The sequence below is a fragment of the Scomber japonicus genome, chromosome 11, assembly GCF_027409825.1.
Source record: "Scomber japonicus isolate fScoJap1 chromosome 11, fScoJap1.pri, whole genome shotgun sequence".
In the NCBI taxonomy this organism is placed as follows: Eukaryota; Metazoa; Chordata; class Actinopteri; order Scombriformes; family Scombridae; genus Scomber; species Scomber japonicus.
This window is the reverse complement of record NC_070588.1, coordinates 12,597,763-12,617,302: the sequence shown is the minus strand read 5'-3', so window position 1 is coordinate 12,617,302 and position 19,540 is coordinate 12,597,763. Positions and strand designations below refer to the sequence as shown.

Sequence of the window (19,540 nt, the reverse complement as noted above, 5' to 3'; positions counted from 1 at the left end):
TAATAAGATGTCAGCAGCATTGGCATTGTGTTGCTGACTGAGTGAGGGTTTATTTTCTACTCCACCTGCTCCGTACTTCCTTTTGAAGATTAAAAAAACATGCACACACACATATTCACATACACCTAAACATACACACACACACACCATGCCCTTTGAGCTTGCTGATTATGTTAATAATATTAGCTGTTTTCACTCACGCATGATATTATGTTGTTCTATTTTTGCTAACGTTTCAGACAACCTACCCAATTTTGAATACCTATTAAGTTGATGGTTATTAAGGAGAAGTCAAGCATTAAAATGCTTTTAATGTAAAAGTGACTGTTGGTGTATACTAGTTTCTAATTTAACTAACCCCTCAAGCCCTATTTCCTCAGTCATCACGTTTTGCCATTTCCAGTAGATTCAGCTGATAATAGTAACCAGAGTTGTCGGTGGTGCGATTAATTGCATGTTTTAGTCATTTGAAATCACAGTCATCATTAGGCATGTGTTTAAGAGTACATATATTATTACATATATTGCACAAAGTATTTAGTCTTACTTTCCAAATTTTGAAAGATAATAATACAACCAGTTGAGAATTTTTTTTCAACACTTTAGGAGAAACTTTTCTTTTCGCACGCTCACGTCTCTAACCTCCATGTAGCTTAATCTTTATTCACAGACTTTCTGTCTTTCTATAATTTGCATGATTAACAGAGCCCCAGAATATAAATATAGATCTGGAAATGTGCATAATATGTCCTCTTTAACACCACAGATACATTTACATGTAAGGGTTGATTTGCTGGGCAGTGGTCCTAAAAAGGTTTTGCAAAATCCAGTGAAGACTCAACCTGTTGAATATGAAAGCTCATGTGTGTATTTTCAACAATCACCACCTCACTCACACCAGTTTGAATACTTCTCCTGTATGACTTCCTGCTCCCTAATTAATTTCTATCCACGCTAGGTGATTAGGTTTTTGCAAATGTGCTGGAAAGGAAGGAGCAGAGGGCAAAGAGTTTAAACCATGTATGAGGATATTGAGAAATAAAGCTGCCTGATGGGGAATGAATAGAATGAGAAAAGCCTGTGGTGAGGAAAAGAGAGAAGCAAGTAAGAGAGGGATGAAGGGAACAGAGGTGGTCACTTTCAGCTCCTACAATCAGATTAGTAGCAGCGGGTCGCGCAGAATCTGGTTAACAAGCTCAAAGCCGTACAGCCTCAAGCTCTCATCTCGTCTAGCCCCTGACCCCAAACCACAGGACTATAACTCTTATCTAGAACCCCCAAACTTTAAACCCCCATCCCCGAACCCCAAGCTTCCTGCTCTTAATACCCAGCGTCAGTCTAAGTGAATCCTGAAAACAGCTTCCCAGGACAAACTAGAGCTAGAACTAGAGTCAATGTCACTTTGAATACAAATGAGAAAAGTAGGCATGTCATATGAAAGTAATAAGTCAGCTCTGTAACATTAGATGGTATGATATATAATAATGACTTTCGGAGCAGTTACATCTGCTGACCTCTCTTGGGAGCTTAGTGCAATTATTTACCCAGCAGAAATTCACGGAGCAAAGCTAATGCAATTCTGCCCAAGAAAAGGAAGATGTTGCCTTCTCAACTTATTTTCAATTAAAATGAAATGATCTTATGGGACTAGGGAATAGCTGGATGAATGTTTTTCCCAGTGAATTACAATGACTAGAGCCTGTTTTGGAATATAGTAATTGAATGTGAGCATGGATGTATTATAATTATTCCTGTAAAGGTGGAACGGTGTTAATCTACAGTACTGTGTGTGTTTCGTGTGTATGTGCCAACCATTGTACATCCTGTTTACTACAGTATATGGCCTCATTTTTTAACTGGCTGCACCACAAAAAAAACCTCCTCACTCTGTATGCAGTGCACATTCTTATCAAACAGACTGGGGTCAACTGGTCCTCCCTAGATCAACAAGATTCTCCAGCATTGCTAGCATGTCTATGAGGCTGTATTCAGATGCAGCAGTGCCTTGAGCTAAATGTCAGCATTTTATCATGCTCACAATGACAATGCTCACGTGCTGAATTTCACCCTGTTAGTTTAGAGTGCTTGCATGCTGACATTTTGTTAATTAGCACAAAGTACAGCTGAGCAGATGGGAAATTCATATCTGGTCATAAACCACTGTCCTAGACACATACAAATTATGTCCAAACTCAATGAAATCCAGGGGGACTTGGAACTCTCAACTAGTTGAAGGAGGAAGATCGCACACAGTATCGTTCTTCTCATCAACTTCTTTATTTGAACAGCATTGTGCTGAATCAAAGCCCACTGTTTTGACCTACACCGTCATCAAATGCAAAACAGGAATTCTAGGTTGAAAACTACTTTTTATACATTTCCATAAACATCTGTACAAAATGTCATGACAATCAGTCTAATGGGCCGTCAACTCTAAACTAGAAATGTCAATCGTGGCACTGTATGAAAAGTCAGGCAGCGAACAAGCAACTTGCAAAGAAGCAGTATGCAAAACTGATTTTATTCCTTAAGCTGACATCTGAGCAACACAGTTCCTTTCCACAGAGCTATATTTATATTAACAAAATTTATATTTACCCAAAAATAATGTTTTGTATTATTGCTGTTATTAATTCATTCCTTAAAGTCTTTGTGGATGAGCGGTTTAAAGTGTTGATTGATTAGAGGTCATGGTTCATGGTGCAGTCATATGAAATAGTTAAGTTATGAATTAAATTATGATTTAATAAGAATCTGATTTGATTTTGCAGCTGATGTACAGTGCTGTCCTCATACATAAGGCCATGTGTGTACTAAATGTGTCTAGCGTGCCAGCCATGACAGTGGTAATTCATTTAATGTAACTAGAGTCAACACATGGAAGCTGATGTCTGTGTATTGTGTTTTAAAACCAGGTCCATCTCTGGTCGGGACTCTGAAGAAGGACTGGGCCTCTCCTAACAGCATCGCTCTCTCCTGGCAGCAACCTGAACAGACACCACTGCCCATCCTGGACTATGAGATCAAATATTATGAGAAGGTACAGTACAGCGACCTCTGCTAAGACAGGTCCAGTCTAAAATTGTTGTGTTGTACCCAGGGTCAGACAGATGGCCAAAGTATAGGGTCAGTATGGTCCCTTCATGTTTAGCACCTGTATTATAATACTGTAATATCATCCTTGTTTAAATGAGGAGTTGGAAAACAGTATGAGTAGGTGGAGGTGGGCAAAGTTTCAATATTGGCCAATGGGTTAAGGATAGTGTATATATCACATTTACATGTGTTCATTTGGCAGAGACTTCTGTCCAGAGTGACGTACAAATGAGGTACAAATGAAGTACTACAGTAGATCAAAGAGAAGCCATTGAGAATAAGTGCTTTGACATTCAGTTCTACTTTACAACCTGACTCAAGTGCTTGAAGTGACATATAAGTGCTTTGAATAATTTTTTAATATATGTTATCATATATTTTAAACTTAATAGACAATTCAGTTATGCTTTCTCTGTATGATTACGTACAGTAACTACAGGTGACTACAGGTAATCATGTCCTCAGTGAGTTGATTATATTGGTCAAAACCTGTGCTTATTGTTTTATTATCATCCTCCACTCTCTCCCCACAGGAACATGAGCAGTTGAGCTACTCATCAACGCGCACCAAGGCTCCCAGTGTGATCATCTCAGGTTTAAATCCAGCAACCTGGTATGTCTTCAGTGTACGCACCCGCACATCAGCTGGATACAGCTCCTACTCCCCTAAATATGAATACGAAACTACAGGAGACTGTGAGTACCTGAGGTCATCTATAACACTTGTTTTGGGGAGGGGATACATTTAATGGTATGTGTGTGTACTGTATAGTATGTGTGTATTTGTACTTTTGCTGATGGATAAGTGAAATTCTCTTATGTTACTTCCCCCATCTAACATTGAGGCTAGAGGCACCTTTTGACTGTGCCAGAGGAAGGATCATATATGGTCATATCATGTTTTGATTGCTTTGTTTGAAGACATCACATTGTGAGAATTAGGCCTTACATTTCTGACACTGACAGAGTTTTGATACAGACTGTCTTTGGTCCACAAAGCTCAAAAGCTTTCGTTAGTGGATGTTTCTCATGGTGCAACCACCGTTTTGTATTGCATTTCTCTCACAATTGTCAGCTTTTGTCTCATAAAATCCAAAATTGCACAATGTAAAGGCGCTTTGAAGGGTAAGTTGCAGTTTACAATTTCACAATGCATGTCTTTATGCATGGTAGTGAGTTTTGAAGATGTTATACAGAAATCATGTGCAAGTGATACTAGTAAAAAAGTCATCTTACTCTTAAGGTCAGGTTAGCATGAAGCTGGTAAAAACGGATGGGCTGTATCAACACCAGTTAAGACCTTTCTTTTTCTTTTTCTTTTTTTTTTGTTAGTGAAATGATTGTGGGGAGCGTAATGATTCTTTAACAATTATACTGCTGAAAGGCATCAATACTTAGTGTGTGTGAAAGTCATTATTATTCATTCATTATACATTGACAACAAAACGAGTTACACCTCCCACGTATGATTCAGTACTACTCAGCCCTCAAAGGAAAACCACCATTTTGTCATTAATGAATACTGACAGCTCCCTGTAAAGGTATGTGTTATAAAGTAGACATTTGTCACTCGTCCTTTTGTGTTACATGAGAATTTCTAAAACACAATTACTACTTAAGCTTTATCCTCACAGTGATGCATATGGGAATTTATCAATAATATATATATTTGTATGTGTGTGTGTGTGTGTGTGTGTGTGTGTGTGTGTGTGTGTGTGTGTGTGTGTGTGTGTGTGTGTCTGTGTGTCATTATTTTGTTAGATGATTATATTTTTAAATTCATTAAATACATTGATAGCTTATTAGAATAAAACCAAGCCCTGAGCTTTTTAAATTCCTTTTTCACTGTATCCAAAAGTTTTTTTCAAATTCTTACCACAACAAAATGAATGTGTACTGTCTGCAAATAATATAATTTTTTAATATTTTGGAAATGAGCGGTCTCATTTCCAAAAATGAGACCGCCCCACCCCCGCCCCCCGTATAGTTTTTGTTGTATTTCAGTTGATATTTCCTTCACAACTTTAAATGTTCACATCATACATTTTTTGTCTTTTAAAAGTTTTTTTTTCAATATTTTTTGAGAACTGGAAGCACAGAGAAATACGTCTGTAACTGGAGAGTACATGTCAGTCTCCAGCCTTATAGGTGTGACTTAAACTGTTTTTATTTTACCAGGAAATAAATCAGCTTGTAGAGAACAAGACACTCGCTCCAAGGAGCAGTTCAGGGTCAGCTGAAGTTCAGGTAGCCTGGGGCAGCACTCGGGGCAGCCTGCATCAAGGGCACAATAGCAAATTATAAAACTGGATGTTAGCCAAAAAAAACAACAAAAAAACCCAAAATAAGAGTATCCACAGGATTCCAACAACCAAACTTTTGCTAAGAAATTATTTTATTTTATTTTATTGAAAATAGTTAAATTCAAAATCTACGTATGATGTATAGGGACAAAAAGAGCCAGGGAATTAATTTATAACATCACACATTTTTTTTAAGTTTAATGCAATAATTTTTGTAGAACACAGAAATCAGAAGAATAATGAATATTCAGACCATATTTAAAGGATATATTCAAAAATTGAAATGAAACCCCTGTCATTGTCTGATATTCTCTGTGCCTTTTTTCCTTTCTTCTTTTTCATTGTTGGAGATTCATTGTGAAAAGATGCAACAATGCACCCAGGTGTCATTGTGTACCATGTCTACAGTTGCCATTGTGATTACATTGGAGCCATTTGCCACCCCCACAGTATGTATTTCATATAGGTTGTGCTCATGAACTCTAAATCCCTTAAATGTCAGGATATCCGTTGCAATGGCAATCAAAGAATGTAATACAATCAGCAAGGGAGTCTGACAATACAGCCTTGATGTGTATTTTGAATCAATGTTTTTGTGTGTATGTGTGTGTGTGTGTATGTGTGTGTGTGTATGCTTGAGCTTTATTGCAAGTCTACTCCTAAAATACAAAAGGTCCAGCTGCCCTTTTATGTTGGGTCAGGTATTGTTGAGTCGTGATTTGGCTTCACAGTGGCCCTCTCCCTTCCAAAGCTGCAGAGCTTTGCTTTATCTGTGGATCAGATGGTGCTTGGCCAAGCCTTTGTACTGCCTGGCCTTTTATCTGAAAGAGAAAGCAGATTTGGCCCCTGTCGCTCTCTCCCTCTCTGTCTGTCTGCCTGTCAGTCACCGTCTCATGCACTTGTTTTTCCATCAGTCTTTGTATTTGTCTGTCACTTCTGCCTCTCTCTCTCTCTCTCTCTAGCTCTCTCTCTCCTGTTTGTCTTTATCTCTCCTCCGCTGTCTGTTTCTTCATCCCTCACCTTGCATTCTTCATTCTGTCCTCCACCCTTCTCTCTCTCCCCTCTTTACACATAGACACACAACTCATTACAGCAGCATCAGTCCAACACATCTGCTTAGTTAGTAATGTGAAGAGTCTGTGAAGCTGACGGCCGGGAGAATTGTCTTGTGTGATCTGCCTCCCGCCACTTTCACTCTTTCTGAGTGGTCTGTAATTACTTTTATCCATCCAAACACACACTTATACACACACTTACACACACACACACACACACACACACACACACACACACACTTACCCTCATATACTGTATAAACTCACTGTAGAGCCTCACTCGCTGGGCTAGCAACCACGCACCCTGATCTCCAATTCATATTCATTAAGCATGAAATATTATAGAAATAAGTTTGGTAATAGCAATCATCTTTCAATTATCTGGGATTCGTTAGCCTTGTGACAAGACACAGAAAAGGGAAAATCATGAATATCAAATGGGACCAATTTAACCAAATGATCATGAACTAAATCACAATTTCATGAATGAATAATATTAATTAAACAGCAGCAGGCGTATGAATCATTCCAGTAAGAAAGCTGATGGAGGGTTTTTTGCATTACAAAGAGCTGATCAGACATCTCTCCATAATATCTGCCTATCAAGAGAGCATACATGATCTGTGTATGTATGGTGCATTGATGGAGAGGAGTATTTAAGATGATGTTGAATAAAAATCTATATTTTTTTTCTTTCTTCTCACTTCATCCTGCTCACCACCTCATTTCCCTCATTACATTTTGCTCCGTCTACGTATCTTCTTCCTATTACCATCTTCTTCTTTACTACTTTTTGTCTGCCATCCTTCTTCCTCATCTCCCTCCTTTCCTTTACTCCTTCTTCTTTTCCACTTTCCACACCATATTTGTCCATATTCTCCTAAACTTCACCACCGCCAGCATCAGACATGGCTTCTGACCAGGGCCAAGTGTTGGTCATCGTCACGGCAGCAGTGGGTGGCTTTACCCTCCTCGTCATCCTCACCCTCTTCCTCCTCATCACTGGCAGGTAAGATGACTTGAATACCCTTTGATTAACATTTGCACACACTGAATATTATTTGATGTGTTGAAGCTGGTACTACTGCAATCGGTCAGTGCATGTTGCCTACTTCTGATATACAGTACATCCTGACAAGAGCAAAGCTCATAGGGAAATACTGTATAAAGCTGCCAATAGCTTTATTGATCCTGGCCTTGAAAAGTCCGCAGTGGTCTAACCCAGGTCAGTTTTACTATCTCAGATGATTTTGTCTTGATTTCTTACTTTGTGAATGTGTACCATGTCTGTATTCACATATCTTGCTGATTAAACATCTTTTCAGGACTGTGTGGATGCACAGGCCCCTTCCTGACTCCTTTCCTCCTTACTGTTTGTTTTGCAGTCTTTATTTGTATGAATGTTCTTTAAAATCGAATTTAGGCTGTTCAAAAGCCCAGTCCACTTTGTTCTTTGATTCATCTTAGACTCATTAGTAAGCCGATAACTTGTTGGCCCTTAGCAAAAAGTAGTATATTTGAAGTTCATTTTATTAAGTGTGCTTGAGTGTAAGTATAAGTATAGCACGTATACTACGGACCATGTACTTGTAGTGTACTAGAAAGTATACGAATTTAATACCTCTTCAGACTAAATTGTAACATTTTTAAGTTTATAAAAGTATACTTTAAGTATACTTTATAGATTAATTTAAAGTTTACAAAAGTACACTTTCAAGTATGCAACAAGTACACTCATCTATATACTAGTGTACTAGGTATATACTTCTAGTCCACATTTTAGTTTATTTAAGTATATTTAAAATATACCACAAGTACACGCTTCTACAGTATATAGTGCCATTGTACTAGTTATATACTATATGATCTTAAACATATAAGTTTATAACAGGGGTAATACCTCAAAGCAAATGTGTCTAGTGAAAAACATTTTTATTCTGCTAAATTAAATGTAAGCACGAGTCAATGACTTGACCTTATTCTGTACTTGGATCAAGATATACTAAGTATTAGTACTTTGTGGCGGAAAGAAGTAAAAAGTATACTAAAGTACAAGTAAAGTACTAAAGTACAAACTTTAGTATTAAAGTATAAGTGTAAGTCTTAGTATTAATGTACTTAGTCTTAGAGTTTTCTTTATACTTTTCAGTATAAGCCAAGTATACTTCACTATACTATTCTTAAGTATATAAAATATAGTATATAAAAAGTAAACTTCAAGTATACTGCCTCAGTTTTAGTATAAAATAAGTATACTCGTAGTACACTTGAATAAACTACTTTTTGCTAAGGGGCTATATGTTTGACCTATACAGCGCATGAATGTTAGTATACTGTTTGGCATGATCAGTGCCCCTTTTTCACTGCAGACATTTTGACTAACAGGAAAAACACATGTGTAATTAATATCGTCAGCGGTGGCTCTGATCCATATAAGTGCATCAGTGAGCATTCAAACATAGTAAAAGGATGAATGCAGTTATTCATATTATATAGTTATGTTGAACGTGTGCTGTGAAAAAGGTCTATTTAGCTGGTGAACTTCATGTTCCCTCTTGCACCTACCATATGAGCTTCATATTTCTTGGCATAGGTTTTCAAGATATCCTTCAGGGCACTGGGAAAACCTCACACTACAAAATATTGTATTACATTTTGCTTCAGCAATTGCCTTTGGACAAGAAAGTGATGGCAAAGACATCTTGAGAAAGTGTAGGCTTTAGGATATTTGCATGTGGAGGTGTCATCATCACGTATAATGAAAGAGGAAGACAAAAGTGCAAATATGCACAGAAATATTCAGGGACGGCTTGGAAGGCAAAGTAAGAGTCTACCCTCACATTGAAGACACATCCAGGTTCTACCGGAACACGACCAGGTAAGATGGTTTTCAGGTGCAAACAGCTCTGATCATGAGTAGTGGACAACACCAGGCAATTTACATCAATAAATATAATTCCAGGTTCTTGCTGAGAGCTTGTAGGGATGTTTCCTCCTCTTTGCAAACAATTTCTTGGCTGTAGTAAGACCAGCAAGTTACGATAGGTCTTTTCTGTTACCAATCAGCCATCTGTCAAGATGCATCATTCAGCAGTAAAGCATTTGTAGGCATGGGTATAGTAAAGGAGAATATAGTTGAAAACTATAAGGACACTTCTTTCCAAGCATTACCAGAACATTGCAGGAGCCCCCATAAAGGTAAGTAGGTAAATAAAGTTTAATCGTGAAGCCCCTTTTAAAGATACTAAATCACAAAGTGCTTTACATAATGGAAAATATGTTATTAAAGGCAATATTAAAAAGTATTAATCATACAAACTGCATAGGTCTGACAAGTTTAAATTACAGGAACTACAAACACATTGGAACAGAGACACAATAAATATCCAAAACACAGATGAGGACATAAGCAAAAAAGAGAAGGCATTATACAAAGTGCAGCCACTATTCAGACAGGCTAACCCAAAGCATGTCTGAATAAAAATGTTTTCAGCTGCTTCATAAAAGGGTCACAAAAGTCAAAAGATTGCAGTGATAAGAGGAGAGCATTCCATAACTTGAGTGCAACAGCTTGAAAAGCATGGTCACCTCAGGTTTTGTTGTGGGTTTAAGGGACAGCCAGTTATTTTTGTTCAGCAGACCTAAGGGCCTGATTGAGCATGTAAGGAGGAGGAAGTCAGCAATATACTGGGCTGTTTGGCCATGAAAGGCTCTATAGGTTAGCACCAGTATTTTAAAGTGGATGCGAAATTGAATTGGGAGCCAGTGCTGGGATGATAAAGTTGGTGTGATATGTCATTTCTTGTTATTTCTTGTTAAAAGCCAAGCAGCTGCATTTTGGTTTGGAGATGGTTCAGCGCAGTTTCATTTAAACAGATGTAAACCTTGGTCACCACAGATCTAATTTAGCAATGTTTCTCAGCCAGAAAAAAACATGAGCATATAAACTAGCTGACATGATTATCCAAAGATATAGATTGGTCAAAGAAGACACCTAAATCTCAATGGTTATGAGGAACACAAACACCCATACACAGCTTGATGTTTGGAATAACATTTTGTGGAGTAATTATAAATTCATGAAAATCTGATTGAAATGAGTCATACAGTCTATGCTTTTCAGAAAAGGCTGAACTATAGCATGTTTAAACTGGCTAGGGAGCCAAGAAACATAAGGTATATCAGGAATCAGCCTGGAGACCAGGAGAACTTCTATGAACAGTTTAGGTGAATTTGTTGGTGATCTGGATTACAAGGGGCTAATATAACATTAGCCCAGATAGAATATCAAATAAATCCAGTTCCCAACTCTGGGACATCTTTTCTCAAAGTCTAAGGGAAGGTCCTTATAAGAGGACAAGTCATTAAGTATAAAAAAACAGAGGGAAAGGTCCTGGAAGTTCCTCTATCAAGTTTTTGAAATAGGAGATGTTTTAATGACTGACCGCATGGGACCTCATAAGCCCCTAAGGACTCCCCTAAATTGTAAATAAAAGAAGAAAGAAGTGAGAGATCATATCATCCTATTAGATCCTGGAATGAATGGAGTGGAGTGTCATTGTAAATATCCCCTAAGGTGTGAACACAATTTTCCCCCATTGGGGAAAACTAACAGGCCTCCATCCTATGTAATTGGGCTGTTGTTAAATATTAGATAGTTAAGATGCTGTTAAATAGAGCAATATTTCTGGGTATTGTGCCAGGTCAGAATTATATGTGTCATAAGAGGGCCAAACCACAGCTGACATTGTTTGATAGAGATGTTGGTGTAAATGATATCCTGGAGTCTCCTGGAGACTCCTCCTCTAAAGCATGTCAGGACACTACTTCCTTGGGATCAAATGAATTAATCAAAAGTCTTGAAGAGAAGGACCCCCCAGCCCCTACCTCTGCCCATTCAGCCTCCTCCATTGAGCAATAGACATTTTGATTTTCTGCTTATTGTTCCAAATACATTTAGAAATGGCTGAGTGGAGTTTCCACTAATAACCATTAGGGGGATAAGGGGAGCACTGAACTGACAAAGCTAACTCTGGGTAATATATTCATTTTGATTACTGAAGTGCAGGCCTGTAGTGAGTTGGGTAGCCTTGACCATATAATGAGGTCCTGGGGTAGGGAATACAGAGATATTAATGTGTTGCCTGCAGGAAAACAGCTTATCAGCAGCATCATTAAGGTGTGAAAAGGCAGATTTTGACAACTGATTATAAAAGCTGATAGGTTGCCAAATTATTTTACTATCCCAAACAGATGATTTAGAGATGTTGAGGATTTTGTAAAAAAATCAGTTCATCTTGCTAATCAAATGTATGCAATGCAAAATAATCAATCATAAGGAAAGGGCATGGTGGGCGGTTTTCAGTTATTAGACAGGAGTAAATCATACAAACATATCTCTTGAACAAATTGTCTAATCTTATTAGAACAATTTGCAAAAGTATTGTGTTTTCAATTAGGGAGCTAGTATGACCTATTGTAATCATGATTTCAACTGAATGGCGTTAGCTTGTTCTTGGCTAGCTGCCAATCTCCTAACAGTGTCTATTTCATAAGGTTGCACGGATACCATGCTGCTTTCTTGTGTGACTGGGCCCTGACACACCTACCTGCTCCTGATAATGGTCTAAGTAAAACTAAAGGAGGAAATATGCCTCTGTATTATTTTGGAGTTACTACTACTAGAGTGAGAACACTACAAAATATATTGAACTTCAGCCTAAAAAAACATTTGACAATGTTACACTATCATTACTATATAATCTTCTTTCTGAACTTAGTGAATATGTAACAAGTATTGTTATTTAGCTCTCATTGCAGAATGAGAATAATACAATCCCAGGCTGTGATTGCTTAAGTCACAAATGTAATGAACAAACTGCAAATCTGCATTTCCATAAATGTGTCCCTTTCTGGAGCCAAAATCTAGAGCCTAACTTCAATGAGTGAATAGTGCACTTCAAAGGTATGACACTAGTTTATTAAACACACAAAGGTGCACCATTTCAATGTGGAGGCCTTTATAATTGGAATGATTTTGATGTCAGTGGATTTCATGTCTGTCAAAAAAGGGAAAAAAAGCTAAAAGCAGCAGTTTTTCAGTATTTTTCTTATTTCTAAGCTGTGATCCCAGTGTGTGTAGGAAGGTGTGTTTCTGTTGTATTTATTGAAAACACATTCACCAGGTGCAGGAGCTAAAGCAAAGCCCTTTAGGCTCTTTGTGTTCTTGCACTAGAAGGACCCTTTTACCTGAATCCAGCTAAAAGCAGTAGTAGCAGAAGTTCGAGTGATTTTTGACTTCATCACAATCTGTTATATCTGTAATTCTTCTGCCCTGTGTAGGAGGGACTTTGACTCTCTTTCAGTTTTAAAAAAGCTCCAAATGTACTCGTGCTGCCTGAGAAACATGAGAGCTTTCAGTCAGGCAGCTCTCATAAATTCAAGGTTGTACAACACAAGTGAGGATAAAATAGGACCTTCTGTTCGAGGAGTTTGTACTGGTTGCTCCAAAAAGCTTCCTGAATTTACATCTACTGGTCGCATCTGTTTCTGTTAGATTTGAAGTAAAAACATATACAAATACCACATTTGCCTAGATATAGTCTAGCTGAAGAGTTTTACTGTATGTGTACTCATTATCCTTGAATTGTCTGTCAGTCTCTCAACCCTTTTATCCTTTTCTTCATAATTTCTTCAATCCTTCCTTTCTTCTGTGCCCCCTGTAGCCTCTGCAGCAGTGAGATCTGTCATAGGGAGGTGACTGTGAGGGATGTTAGAGCTAGAGAGGAGTGGTTTGAATTACAGTGATGCTTTGATTAGGGCTCTGGGCAAGGTTGTTTTACTGAGGTGTGTGTGTGTGTGTGTGTGTGTGTGTGTGTGTGTGTGTGTGTGTGTGTGTGTGTGTGTGTGCGTGTAAGTGCTCATGCATATGTGTGTTTGAATATGTACTGTAACAATGCTCAACACGCCAGAGAGCAATGGACAAAGCCAAGGTCTTTGTGTGTGATAACTGTCCTGTGTGTGTCAATGTCTGTGTGTGCAGCCTCTTTTCAACATGAAAGCCACTGAGACAGAAGGATAGGCGGATAAAGGGGATCAGAGGATGGGACTGGAAAAGACTGATAAAGGCACATGCCACCATTTCTTTAATGAACAGCTTGACCCCATCAGCAGAGGTCAACAGTAGCTTTCCAAATCCCCTTATTCTCCTCTCTGCCAATGTTACCCGCTATGTTATCTACTCTGTCTATCAGTGTCCAGGATCCCACAGACTTCACTTAGCCAAAGCCCAGTCTGGCAACCTGCAGCTTGTAGCCCTCTGACACCTGCTCTAATCTGGCAACCTAGATTATGTTAAATCTTCAAAGAGAGGGAGGCTCACATGTGATCACCTGAACCAACACACACTCATACAAGTAGTATGATTACCAGTATGGTGTGGGCATTTTCACTCTTCAGTCAACTTCTTTAAAGCAGTTGCTTTGCATCCTGAATCTTGTCATTAATAATCACTTTCTACTAGTCTGTGGAGGTTGCTTTCGTTTGGCTAGAACAGTTACTTAGGCAGCATCCTTGCCTTAATTCATACTCCCAACAGAAATGTATTCTTTAAGAAATGTAACAAATCCATGCACAGCAGTGTAAGGATACTGTTCAAATGTAGGCAATGCTAACAAAATAAACATTAAGAAAGGGCATGCAGCGCTTCTAACTTCAGGCTTCTTTATTTAAACCTGCATTAATTAATACTTTTCAATTAATACTGAGTCAAATGACGACGTGTAATATAAAAACTGTCACTTGATGTGACAAACCCACAGGACATTATCACCCAACTCTGCAGTTCCTCTCAGAGTGTTTGCAGCAATTGGAGGATATTTTCAGCCAATCAGCTAAGATAAACACACTGTATATCACTTTCCCACCACAAACTGTCAGGCAAACTGGTGAATATAATCAAGAATTTAGCTTTAGCATTCAGCTCAAGACCAAGACGTTACCTTCAGGAGTTGGTAGAGAACAAAACCGAGGTAAAACAAAAAAAGAGAGAGAAAGAGAGTAAATATTAGATTAATATAGACTTAAATAACATTCACCCTGTTGACAAAAACATAAGTTTGGGGGTTGAGCATAGCTCAGTGGGTAGAGCGCCCGCCCGCCATGTGTTGAGGCTATAGTCCTCGTTGCAGGTGATCCCGGTTCGAATCCCGAGCCGAGCGGTCTTATCCTGTGTGTCATTCCCCCTCTCTCTGCCTCCTGTTTACTGTCTATCTCCACTGTCCTGTACATTAAAGGCAAAAAAAGCCCGAAAAAATATACTTTAAAAAAAAAACACATGTTCAACTGAATGCCAGTACTGCACCATATCTGCCGTGTTTGTAGACCTCCCCACAAAAAAAAAGTTGCAGTAATTGACTTGTGATTTCGGCACTACAAGCAACATTTTAATTAAGTAATTAGATGCAATGTTGCAGGTTCAATCTCGATGTCAGTTTGTACAGCCAACTGGACTTAAATTTCTTCTATATTGATTACACATTTGGTTCATTTAATTCTATCCATGCATTGAATTTGCCAATTATCCAGTGACTTTAATGCTAAGTCTTCATATAACCTGAATCTTCTCTGTTTGCTGCATTGCAAGTAGTTTCTGTTGTGATTTTTATAGTCAATGGCACAGTTTCTGCACAATGTATTTCAGAGAAAATGACAGCATTGGTTATTTGTTTAGACACTACAAATGACCCTGTGCTTTTCTAACAAGCAATCTCTTGCAGTCATTAGACTAATCACTGTACTATCTAAGTAGCAAATGTGGAACTGGTATGACATTGCTTTACCACTGCAAACCATCTTGGGGAATAGATTGTAATTAGTAAGTAGTTGGATCAACAAAAATGACTTTCATTAGAATGCGGTTGATGTCCTGTCTCTTATAAGCTTATATGCTTTTAACCATAATGCTGCAAACCTCTAAAATGACCACCAACCTTCTCTAAGATCAGCAAATTTCTAAAAATGTGTTAAAGTGAAAAAGCTGTTTAGCAGCTTTAGACATAATCTTGTCCACAAGAAGGAACCAGTGTGATGACGTGAAGTCCATAATGGGAGGATGTCAGGGTGGACAGGGTGGATGCATGGGTCAACAAAACTATTAACTTTAACATGGGAGACCACAGTTCCTTAACCGACATTATGATCAACATTATATCTTACTTAAGTTCTAGGTGTGCTTCTGTGACACTTATATTTTCTTCATTTCTGATCTGAGAGTAACATCCAAGCTCCTATTTGGATAAAATCAAATGCTGTCATTTAATCTCTCCTCTTTTCAGACTTTCTTGGCAGCAGCTCTTAATCAGTTGTTGGCCGTCTCTCAGATCTTTTAGCACCTGGATGATAAACTATGAAACAAAAATGTACACACACACACACACACACACACACAGAGAGAGAGACACATACAGGAATACAGACACACACAAAATGGAAGAGTTTTGCATTTGTAAGTGCATAAGTATTTTCTTGTTATAGTAATGTTTTGAGCAAAAACATTTCATTGTCTTTGGAAAAAATGCGTTTTCCTTTAAGTTAATTAATGTGTATTCCTCATTGACTCAGACCGTCATTTCATTCATTATCTAAAGAACAGTGAATAATTCTGTTGAAGCATATTGGCTTCTGCATAATTACTCATCAGTGTATTTTCCTTTTCAAAGTGTACAAGATGAACCTATGATGACCTATCTGTCCTAATTAAAGACCAAATTCTTACTGCTCAACATAACTGATTCAAATAATCAATGATCAATTAACTTTTTAATATTCTTTTGTTTTATTCTTTGTCATTTTTCGTTGGGTTAGCTGTAGTTTCGTCTTGTTGTTTTATCAATGTGGGATTTTTACCAAGAAAGATTGAAATTTTCATGAGTTGGTTGAGCTATTGTGTTCCTCTTTCACCTGGTTTCTGGTTTACTCGCTTGTTGATGCGTTTCCAAATCAATAACCTCCCATAATCTCCTGTGAACTAATTAATTACTGACACATTTGAATTACAGATAGCACTTTTTTATTCCAAAAGTTAATAAAACTGTTACCGTAGGTGCTTCTATTTCCTTCCAACTAACCTGTTTTTACAGAGTGTGAAGTTGTTGAAATACCACATAATGTTTCTCGGTATAAGAATTTGTAGCACATGAGTATGTGTGTGGTGCAGAATTGTGAAAAGAAACCCAGAGACAAGCTGGAAAAAGTTTTTATTTTATTATTAACTGCAACAACTTACCCAGAACACACATACACATTCAGCACACACCACACACAAAGAGATCAAGGACCTGTATTTAACCTGCCCTTCCTGTGGAAACCTTTCACACAAAACTGTGACCCGTGTTATTACCATGTCAAGATGCCACCATCTTGTTTACCCAAGATGTGTTGCACAAGCTGTGTGAGTGAACTAGTGCATCACATCAGTTGATGGCATTTGTCTTAATTAGACCAGGATCTGATATCCTCTAAACATTGTTCAATCTATAAAAGAGATTGTGAAATTACATACTGTATATATCCAATAGACCCTTCTAACAGTAGCAATCTGACTTGTCCAAGAAGGAAAAGCACAGGTAAGACTAATAACATTAGCTAGCTCCATCCCATTAATTTTCCCAGTAAGCTACCTCAGTGAGTGAGCGTGCACAGTACCAGAGTACTGGCTCACCTAAACTGGGATGCAACCATCATTAATGTTTGTGCTTTTCCTGCTTTGGCAAGTCAAAATGCTATCTATTCTACACATGCACAGTATGTACATCCAAGTACCTGAATCAACAGCTAAACATGGATCTGTAATGGTCATTAGGGTCAAGTGTTAACTGTTTAAAACCCATTTTGGCAGCTAATATAATTAGTAGAGTAACTTTAGCATTAGAGTGCTTAACTTTTCAGAGAGGAAATAACACATTCTTCCATATAAATGTAAATATAAAGCATTAATACATTGATCATGAATTCAGTACATTCAGGAGTTTTGCTGCTCCAGTCATACACTGGTATGGCCTTACTAAAAGTGTGTGGTAGCAAACTCTAAACACTGCAGTGTAAGGCTGCTTCCAAATCTAACTTGCTCTGTTTAAATGAACCATGGAGCATCTCTCTTTCAGTTTGTTTGACTAATCTCAAAGTTGTCAATTGAACTGTTGTGCAGACTAAACCTGAAAATGAGTGATGATAATTTGATGATTTCTCTTGTAAACTGACAAACACAGTACTTTATCACAGTAACTTTTGATTTAGCATACATTTACAAGCTAAACTACTATTAAATTAGTCTGCTGTTCTGGAAGCCTTCCTATAATATGCAATGTGACTGTGCTAGTACATGGAGTTTAGCAGTTCACTGGGTCCATTAAAGAGTTTGTGACGTGTCGATTCCCACAGTAATAGACCCTTTTCATTGCAGACATTTTGACTTGTCAAAGCAGGAGAAGCACACATGGAAAAACGTGTGTCTGCATTGTGTTCTCATACACTGTCTCTACCTGTTTGTTAGGTCAGTTTCATAACATGCAGTCAGTTTGCAGTCGAATAATACTAATCAGTAATTTCTTCCTTAACTCTGTATGACATCAATCAACATAAATACACACATAAGAAGCATTAAAGTGCTGCATGACTTGCTGTCAGTCATCAAAATTAGATTTCCCGCATGTCCTGATGATGTGCTTGATGATGCAGTGGTGACGGCTGCCATAACTGTCCAATCAATTAGTTGCCTATCACTCCATACTGGGACTCCAGACCTGTACTTGTGCTTAAGTATAGTCTGAAAGTAGCACGTCAGAAACACATTCCAGTGGTTTCAATGTTTTTTTTATCACAGACTTGAAGCATAAAGAAATAAACAAACCATACCTCACCAGGAGACAAGTTTGTGGTTTCCTGCTCATGGTCCCATTCCACTCGCTCTCAGTCAGGTCGCTGAATGATGAGGTCTGTAAAGCAGCTGACTCAAGAAAACCTTGCAAATAAAGGGGAATCCCTTTTGCCATTACCCTGCAATTACCACATGTGACCACAATGGTACTGTTCAGCAAAGGCTATAGTACACAAAAAAAATAGTCTGACAAACTTTTTACTTAGCCAACAGTAATAATAATAATTTCAGACTTCCTCATGGCCTTCCCCATCTACAGCATGTATCCTAGTCGGTTTCTCTATCTCCCGCTCTCTGACATACCATGCAAAAAGTTAAATTATTGCACATTTAAGGAAGATCCATTTACCTCTGTCCATCAATCTGTGTCTTTTCTAGGTGTCAGTGGTACATCAAGGCCAAGATGACCTCAGAGGATAAAAGGAGGACCAGTTATCAGAATGGACACGGTAAATCAATCAGCCTACTTCTCTCTTCTCTATTGTGTGTGTGTTTTTTTAATCTCACTCTGACCCTGTTTTGGAAAAACACATTGCAAAAAGATTTAATAAAGAATAATTCATTTCTATATTTATGGTGATGATGGTGGGAGAAGTTAAATTTTAATCAAACTCAGTTTGGCACATTTCATAATGTTAAGTATTGACTTTTGCCAGAACCATTTGGCGAGAAAGTGCCAGTTTTTCTCTGAGGTCTTTGCCAAAAAGCACAAGCATCCTCTTTGCATTCAGCATGCAATTGTGCTGCTGTATGGATCATTTCCCATAGGTTCTTGTGCATATGCATATTTGAATTTTGCACGGGAAATACAAAACACATTATTAAAAATCATAGCAAGAACAAAAGTACCCACTGTGATATTTATACTGTGCGATGCAGTAGTTTTAAGAATTTAGTGCCAGACAAATATACAGAAAAAACCCATCTCTGAAGTCTGAACCATGCTCCTTTCTCTCTCTGTCTCTTCCTCCTCCTACTCTCCTTCCTCTTCCTTCCTCTTCCTCTAGCACTCCTTCTCACCTCCTCTCAGATTTCATTTGATGTTCTACATGAGTTTTTTCTTCTTCTTTAAAAAAAAAAAGAATTTATTAATCTGGTTACATAGCCACATTCCTTAGCTGTCTGCTTCTGCACATCCTTTACTTATCTGT

At 38.0% G+C, this 19,540-nt stretch overlaps 1 protein-coding gene across 1 annotated transcript in view; it reads left to right on the top strand.

The window, feature by feature from the left end:
* LOC128367597 (ephrin type-A receptor 6-like) overlaps nucleotides 1–19,540 on the top strand; it is a 161,585-nt gene that overhangs the window by 127,774 nt on the left and 14,271 nt on the right. The window contains exons 5-8 of the mRNA XM_053328205.1: nucleotides 2,916–3,040; nucleotides 3,630–3,792; nucleotides 7,355–7,463; nucleotides 18,768–18,838. Coding sequence (XP_053184180.1) covers nucleotides 2,916–3,040; nucleotides 3,630–3,792; nucleotides 7,355–7,463; nucleotides 18,768–18,838 — 468 coding nt within the window. The remainder of the gene's footprint in view (nucleotides 1–2,915; nucleotides 3,041–3,629; nucleotides 3,793–7,354; nucleotides 7,464–18,767; nucleotides 18,839–19,540) is intronic.